The 8,373-nt window shown below is 57.1% G+C and overlaps 1 protein-coding gene across 1 annotated transcript in view; it reads right to left on the minus strand.

Moving 5' to 3' along the window:
- Window positions 1-4,568: 4,568 nt before the first annotated feature.
- The window catches only part of FAM178B (family with sequence similarity 178 member B), a 23,499-nt gene continuing 19,694 nt past the window's right edge, over window positions 4,569-8,373 (minus strand). The window contains exons 3-5 of the mRNA XM_021701225.1: window positions 6,702-6,779; window positions 6,241-6,393; window positions 4,569-4,928 (exon numbers count right to left, since the gene is read on the minus strand). Coding sequence (XP_021556900.1) covers window positions 4,899-4,928; window positions 6,241-6,393; window positions 6,702-6,779 — 261 coding nt within the window. The 3' untranslated portion in view covers window positions 4,569-4,898. The remainder of the gene's footprint in view (window positions 4,929-6,240; window positions 6,394-6,701; window positions 6,780-8,373) is intronic.

The raw sequence follows: 8,373 nt of genomic DNA on the forward strand, positions 1-8,373 counted from the left end.
GGCCAGGGGGGGGTTTTTTTTTTGGCCCGAATTTTGGCTCGTTTTTTGGGCCCAACCCCCCCCGCCCCCCCCCCCCCCCCCCCCGCAGTCAGACTGGAACGGGTCTTACCAGCCAGGAAGACCCACTAATCTCCGGAGAGTCTGCTCCTTGTTTTTCATGCTCCACACGGAGGAACAGCAGCGCCCTTGCCCAACTCCCGGTGAAGACAACCCTCCGGGAGACTCCTGTTGCACAGAGCCTGCCCCCAAGAAATGACTCCTTCTGATGCCACTGGAAGGCTGAATAACAAGTGACATGAGCCCTAATGTTCACATGAAAGCGGCTGAGGGGAAGCCTCGGTGGAGAACTACCACCTTTTAGAACCGTCTGCCTCCGCCCACAGCAGCTCCTAGAAGTCACTTACTTGTAGCTCTGGCCTCCTGCGCTGGGGCCGTGCTGGGGTGGACCTTGCCAACTGGTCCTTGGAGCTGGGGCAGGTGGACAAACCCCAGGGAAGCCGCCCCATCAGCACCCAGATATGGATGCCTCCTCTTGGCTAGGGGCAAATGACAGCGATAAAGAGACTGGAGCCCCGAGGCTTTGGTGGTAACTTTAAGGGGGTGCAGTCCTGGAGGGGAGGAACAGTGGAGGGCCCCCATCAGCAGATCTGGATTATAAATCAGTCCCGACAGGAGCTTTTGTTCTGAGTTAAAACTTGGCATCTGAAAATGGAGACCAGAAGAGTAGTGGAGATAATTGGGAAAAGCAGCCCAGTTTGGATTCAGTAACAATTGGGTCTTTGCTGGTACACATAAAGGCCCCTTCTCCCGCACTGGCCAAAGCCACATTTCCCAGCTCCTTTCCACCAGAGGGGGGAAAAAAAAAAAAAAAGCTGTGGTCTTGGAGATGCTGGAGATAGAGGGCAAGACAGTTAACAGCATGGGGTGGGCAGGGAAGGCTCTGTGCTTCAGCGGGCTGGGAGGGAGATGGGTGTAACCCCCCTCCTCCAGGTTAGACCCTGCGTCTTTTTAAGTGGAGGTAAAGGGATGCTCAATATTTGTTCTGTGCTTTAGACTTTGCAACCTGCCTTCACATACATTTCCTCACATAATCCTCATGACGACTGTTCAAAAGGCAGGTATGGGGTGCCTGAGTGGCTCAGTGGGTTAAGCATCTGCCTTTGGCTCAGGTCATAATCCCAGGGTCCTGGGATCAGTGGGAAGCCTGCTTCTCCCTCTCCCTCTGAGGCTCCCTCTGCCTGTGCTCTCTCTGTCAAATAAATAAATAAAACCTTAAAAAAAAAAAAGGGGGCAGGTATTGTGTCTCTGATTTTAGAGATAAAATGCGTCTCAGAAGGATGAAGCAACCTGCTCAAAGGCACGTAGATAATTAGCAAGGTCGGAATGTTAAATCAGGTCTTGGGACTCCCAATTCTGTCTTTGCACCAAGTCAGAGTGCATCTGGACAACCTTTAAGCCCTAAACAGCTCGTTTCCTGCTGTTTTTCCTCACCTCCGCTCCCACCCCCACCAGGCAGAGACTTGAGCTCCTGGCTCCATCTGCAAGATGGCCCCAGTGGAAAGTTTCAAAAGGTGGTTTGGTTTCATTGGCAGGGACAGTCTAATGTACGTTATGGCAGGCTTCTCTGTTCCTGCTAACAGACTCCGGGAGCCCTTCCCTCTCAAATGCTCCTCCAAGATAAGGCTGCAGCTCCCCCCACCCCCCCTCCCCTTTTCTACCTTCACTCATTTCCTGCTGTGTTCTGTTCATTTCCAGCGCTGGCCTTTTCCATGGGTGGGTGGGCAGAGGATAAAGTTTCCTGCATGACTACTTGCTCATGATTCATACTTTTTAATAAAAGCAGAACTGGTCAAAAATGAGGATTCCTGGGTTTTAAATTAAGAAAAAAAAAAAGAAGAAGAAGAAGAAGAAAAGTCTCCTGTACCTGTCATGTCTCTCTAGGGCCTGTCTGGCATATTCTATTTAAGGTACCCATGCTTCAGGCCTTAGGCCCTAACAGGCCCTCCTGCTCACCTGCTTGTGGCCAAGTCAAGGAAAGACCCAGATATGCTAAATGCCTTCTGAGGTTCTCCAAGAGTCCACTGGCAGCTCAGCTCAGGCCAGTCCCTACAGATGGGCCCAGGAGTCTTATCTGAAAGGCAAGCCCCCACTCCCTCCCCCACGACATTGGTCATGTGCCACGGTGTCCCTGATTTGAGCTCCTCACCCCTAGTTCTTGCAAGGCAGCTTTCGGACCGGAGTGGAGCCCAGCGTTCACCCTGGGATTCTCCAGTTAGCACTGCCTGGCCAACTTCCCAAAGGATCCGGGAGCTGTTGTCAGCCCACAGAGGGGGAAATGAGAAAGCCTGGGTCAGCCACCCTTCAGGGATCTTTCTGAGGGCCTGGGGACCGAGGTGAGCGGGGCATAGGAAAAGGACTTCCTCTACTTCCTCCTAAAGGAGAGTTATCAAAGCTGTCCACCTGGGAAGCCTTTCCCTTCCCAGCCCCTCCCTGCCACCATCACCAAAAGGAAGCAGGAAAACATCCGTCATCACAGCCCCGGATGCTGCGTTTCCAGTGGCTTCAATCAGGATATCCCTCAGCCTTTTCCCAGGAGCTTGAGGATCTGGAAAGGGCAAGTGGTGCAGTTGCCAGGACCATTGTGGAATTCTTGGCCTAGAGGAGACTGAGTCTCTAACTGGTCCCAGACCAGTTTGAGATCTGGTCAGCTCCCAGCCAGTTCCAGAGAGAGCCCATTACATGTCCCAGGGGATATGGGACGCCCTTGGGTGACCTCGAAGCGCACCCCTCTGCTCAGGTTACAGCTAGGTCTCTGGAGGGACTGAGAGTCACCAACACCTCCTTTCTCCTTGGTATCTATTTCCCTCTTGGGGATGAGTGTGTTTGGGGAACAGGGGAGGAAGGGTCAGTGCACAAGGACCAGGACTGGGGAGAAGGGCCCCAGATGTCTATGGTGATAGACCGCACGGATCTCTTTCTCAGAGCCACGAAGGGGCAGCTTCGAGAACTGGAAACTCCCCAGTTTGGCCTCTTAGGCCTCCCTACTCCCTCTCTGCCCTTGGCAGTGAGAACAAAGAGGGGAAATTTCAAAGGTGATTTCCAGGTTTCCAGAGCAAACTGAAGAGCTGAGGATTAACTGTCAGGATGTGCAGTGTCAGAAGCAGGAGCTGCCCGGAGGGAGGTGAAGAAGGCTGGCTCACCAGAGCCTTCGCTCTTTATCAGACGATCTCAGGCCTACCTGATGCCACTGGGGCCTCAGTGGTGCCCCAGCCAGGGGGCCCTGTGATGTGGCCAGGAACAGAAACCAGAACTCTCGGTCAAGTCACCTGGGCATCCAAGTCACCCTGGCCAAGGACTTCTTCCACCTCTCACTTGGCAAAGGGAGCACGGCAGGGCAACAACCCGTATGGCACCCAGCACTCTGCCGTGTGCTCATGCCCTCTGAATTATAGATGCCCCCAGCTCCCAGACTTCTGGGCGAGGGAGGCAGCTGTGTCTAAAACAGCTCCAGGGGGCACCTGGGTGGCTCAATCGGTTAAGCATCCAACTCCTGATCTCGGCTCGGGTCTTGATCTCAGGGTCATGAGTTCAAGCCCTGCGTTGGGCTCCATGTGTGGAGCCTACTTAAATAAAACAAAACAAACAAACAAACAAATAAATAAGACAGGCCCAGGAAGTGATGGGCTACCCTTCAGTTCTGCAAATTGAGCCACTTGTCCTGAAGGTCCTTTATTTGGGGGGAGTCTCTCTCCTAGTTAGCCTGCCTTACCGTACCCCTGTGGCATGAGAGCAAAGGAGAGGGGCACGTAAACACAGAAAGTCGTAAGCACCAGCCATGGTGAAGCTCTGTCGGCAGACACGGCTTGAGCTGAGGAGTGGGCCCGGGCCAAGGGTGTAGGGGTCATCCTCTGCTACTTCCACCTCTTACGGCCCCTGCAAAACCCTCTTCCAACCCAGAGTTAGGAGAAGCCTGATGCTAAAATGGATTCTTGGGATTGGAGAAGTAGACAGAGAATGGGGATACCCAGGGATCTCCCCAGTGATGCACAGGGCCCACATGCTTCTCAAGGGGGGGCAGGTCAAAGATACCCAGCACTTCATTAAGGATCAGGGCCCACCAAACCAATCTTGAGCAAGGCTGAGGGAAAGTATCCAGAACTGTCTTTTGGCACCCCACCCCACTTCTAAGTCTGGGGAGTTGATTTCAGAACTCAGTGATAAACCGAATTAAGTGTAATTACAGCCCTGAGCCACCAGCTCACTCTGGATCCTCCCCAGTGAGGGCAGTGAGTAGGGGGGGGGCGTAGTTCCAGACCCGGTCCAAACAAATGCTCCCTATTGGTGCTCCCCAGTTTCTGACAGCTCTCAGGCCACAGGAGTAACTGCTCCTCCCTCAGGATTTACAAACAGCCTTCTGGGGCAGGGGGTGGGGCCTAAGAGGCCCAGGTCACATGACTGTCCGAGGTGGGAACTCAGCCCAGCACCAGCAGAGATGTCAGGAAACTGGACGCTGGGCAGGAGCCCTCAGGATAGGCATTGAAGGAAATCTTCTAAACCACCGATGCTGAAATAAGACTTTAGTGTGCACAAAGAAAGCTCGCATTAGCGCCAGAGAGGAAGGAGGGTTGGGAGGGCTCAGGAGGCCCCGGGAAAACGGAGAGTGGATACAAAGGCCTTGGGGCAGAGGAGACGACTGGGAGGACCGGGAGGGAAGGAGGGCTGAGGGGTGGGCCAGGGAGACACATCCGTTGCCTGGTGGGGGTCAGGGGGAGGCAGGCTCTTGCTTCATCACACCAGTCCTCCTCTGGCCTCTGTTCTTCGCTCCCTCCTGTTCCTTGAAGCCCGTTTGCTTCCTGCCAGAGCCAAGAGCTGGGGACCAGCAGCCGTGCCCTGCTCCTTTAGTCTTTCCAGGGGCTGAAGTACTGGGCCTGTGGCAAGGAGAAAAACAGGGCGATGGCCCCGGGCCGGGTGGTGCCCACTGTCCTGATGGTGACTCTCCAGCGTCAACATCCACTACAGGCCTCCTCATGCCCGGTGCTGAGCTACAAGAGTCCTGTGGCTTCCCGTCCAGGAGAGGACACGGCAGGTCAACAGGCCACTTGAGCACAGCGCAGGAGTGCTCTGTCCGGGTTCCCTCTACTCACGGCTCGAAGGCCCAGGGCAGTGTGACAGGAAGGTGGGGCCTGCCCCCTGACTTGGCCAGGCCACAAATCACTTTTCCTGACAAACACGCTGTTTCCCACCAGAGACTAGTGCGATCTAGTTCCTGGGGGATTGAGGGTGAGGTCTGCTCTCCAGCTTTCTCAGAGACTTGCGAAATCTGAGACCCAAGCCACAGCCTGTGGCCAGTGTGTCAGCCCCAAGTCAGAGGTTACAGGAGGAAGGACGAGCAGAGAGAAGGCCGAGGATAGACACGTTGGGAGCCGAGGGGCACTGGGAGGATGGGAGGAGAAATGCTCACCAGACCCAGCCTGTGTCCATCAAGGGTTCGGGACTAGGGGAGGGAAGAGCCCCCAAGGCAGCTGGTGCTGTTTGTCAGAGGGACAGAGACCAGAAAAGAGGCTGCCAGAGCAGGGGTTAGGAGTCAGGCTGGATCTCTGCCCTGGTTCTGACATTTACACGCTGCCTTCATGATGGGGCAAGCTATTTAACCTCTCAGCGACTCTGGTTAGCTTGCTCATCTGTAGAATGGGGTGGTAACAGGACCTGTCTCATGGGGATAGCTATCTGGATTCGTGAAGAAAGGTGGTCTCTGTTCAATACGTATTAGCTATGACTATTATTCCCTAAGAGAGCCTGAGAGGATCAGGGGCGTGGAGGTTGTCGCTCCAGACATTGCAGGGACCAGGGCAGGCTGAGAGGGTCCCTCCCAGCAGAGTAGGAAGCCAGCCTCAGACCTGCAGGACAAGTGGGCAGAGGGGAGACAGCTGGTCCCTCTGGTACCCCTTCCTGGCACTGCTCACTGCTCCTCCTCTCTAGGGCGAAGTTTTTCTTTGCATTTGGCCAGGAGTTGGCCTCTCTGTCTCCCCCTCATGACACCCCCGCACCGGGCATTGGATTCTTGGTGAGCATGATGTGAAGGTCCTGCGTGGCACTCCACCCCCCCACACTGTCTTCTCCACCCATGGGCCAGTCAGGAGCTCAGTAGCTGCAGTCGGGGCGGACGTGCTGCCGGCTCTGGTCAGCCCACCTGACCGCTTCCCTCCCCTGCCAAGTCTCGGGCCCAGAGGGGGGCACCACCTGGGGCTGGCAATGGGCCAGCAGCTCCTGCCAACGGATGTAGGTCTGGGCAGCTAGGTCCTTGAGTCTGGTCCGGTGCATGGCCTGCGGGCTCTCCCGGATATGGGTGCTGATGTGACGGTCCAACTGCATACAGAGCAGCTGCAGTTCTCCCTGGGGGGTGTGGGTGTGGGGGGAGGTGTGGCGTGGGCCAGGCCCCTCCGCAGAAGGGGAGGAGGGGGAAAGAAATCAGAGCAAGAGAGGGATGGATTTGAATGACTGCTCAGAAGTCGGGCAGGAAAGGGAGGAGAGGATCAGGGCAGCCGCTGGGAGGTCGGGTCAGGATCCCTTGGGAATGCCTCGCGGGACACTGGGAGAAGGAGGGAGCCTGGCTCCCCTAGGCCCACGTCTTTCAGAGCCTCCCACTCTTTGCAGCTCCTGACAGCGGGCTGGCCTCCATCTCCGCCTCTTGGGAGACTCACCCACTGGTCTGGAGTAATGTCCTGGCAGCTGACCACCACCCCGGCCAGCGTCAGCAAGCTGTGGCACAGGTAGCAGGCCTGGAGGGAACACGGAGAGACAGGCTCCCCTAAGTCCGTCACCTCCAGCCTCCGTGCTCACAGGCCCAGCGGCCCGGGACAGGGACTCAGCCCACCGCTGGGCTTCCAGGCACAGTTTCTAGGGAGGTGTCCTAATGGAGGGCTGTGGACCCCCTCACTCAGAACCCTCCCTCTGATGGATGACTGTCCTCCCTTCGTTCAGAAAAAGAAGAAAACTCTGCCATCCAGAAACCCATCCTGTCACTCAGGCCTGTCCCGGAGGCCCAGCAGAGAAAGCCTGCTGCAGAGAAGGGCCCGTCCACTCTCACCTCTGCACGGTGTCTGTGGTCCTGCTCTGTTCCCTGAGGCACCCGTGGCAGATGCCACGATTCTCGGGGGGGGGGGGGGGACATGGCCCCGGGGTGCCCAGCTTGCTCCTCGGCAGGAAACCCCTTGCACAGACAGATGTGCAGCCCTGTGTGGACAGTCAAACCGTGTTGACGCAAGGAGGCCAGTGAAGAGAGGAGAGGCTTCGGTTAAGCATCTGCACGCTTACCCTCCAACTCATACCCTTGCTCTGCCCCCTCGACATTCTGAGGGGTACAGACAGGACAAAGGCCAATTCCATCTGCTCAGGGAATGGTTGGATCCCAGGGTGCCCTGGAACTCTGTTGGCACCCATTCTTTGATGGGACTATCCAGACAAAGCGAGGCACGGGGAGGGGAGCACCCTCAAAGACAGGCGTGGCGTCTGCCGTGAAAGGCAGCCTGCTCCCGGCACTCTGAACTCCTCCACTTAGACGTGCCTGCGGCCTTGTCCCCTTCAGACTCCTACGTCTAAGATAGGGAGGGTGGCAGGAAACACCCCCACCGCTGTGCCCGTTGCAGATAACTAGCTCTGAGGCCGCGCTGGGATGGGAAAGGCGAGCTCCAGAGAAGGCCAGCAGGGCTGTCGCATGGTAGTAACAGGGCTGGAGCTCAGAACCGGCCCAGGACTCCCCTGTGCCCCTACCATCCAGAAACAGCAGCAGCCCCTCTGCACAGACCCAGGAGCCTCCTGAGGGCAGAAGCCAGAACCGTTTTTGAGGGCTTCAGACATGGTACTCTGGAATACTATCTTCCTGAACTCAAAATACCTCGGTGCAAAATCCTGAGACGGGAAGAACCGCCCCCCCCTCCCCCCGCCCCGGCCGCCGCCCCCGCCCCCGGCAGCACCTGTCTTGCCCAGGACCCAGCCTGCTCTTCAGCACCACAGCCAAGGCCACAGGCAGCCTGACCCCATAGTCTGGCCAGGATGGGCTGGCGGAAGACGCAGGGCAGGAAGCCTAGGGGACCACCGGCGTGCCTCCAAGCAGTGCCGCCCCAGGTTGGGCAAGAGCCTGTTCCTGAGCCAGCAGCACCTGTCGGATCCTGCAGCTGCCTAGGCCTGAGTCCCCCAGCTGGGCTGGCTTGTCAGTGAGCTGGCTTGCTGGCAACCTGCTGCTTCCCCCAGGCTCCCCTTCCCCAACCTGGCCTTGCCTTAAGGAGGTCCACAGCATTCAGAACTCCTTCTCACTCTGCAGTCCTGGCAAAAGGCTGCTGCCGCCCGGCCCCCCCCCCCCCCCCCCCCCCCCCC

This window comes from Neomonachus schauinslandi, chromosome 10 (genome assembly GCF_002201575.2).
Source record: "Neomonachus schauinslandi chromosome 10, ASM220157v2, whole genome shotgun sequence".
Lineage (NCBI taxonomy): Eukaryota > Metazoa > Chordata > Mammalia > Carnivora > Phocidae > Neomonachus > Neomonachus schauinslandi.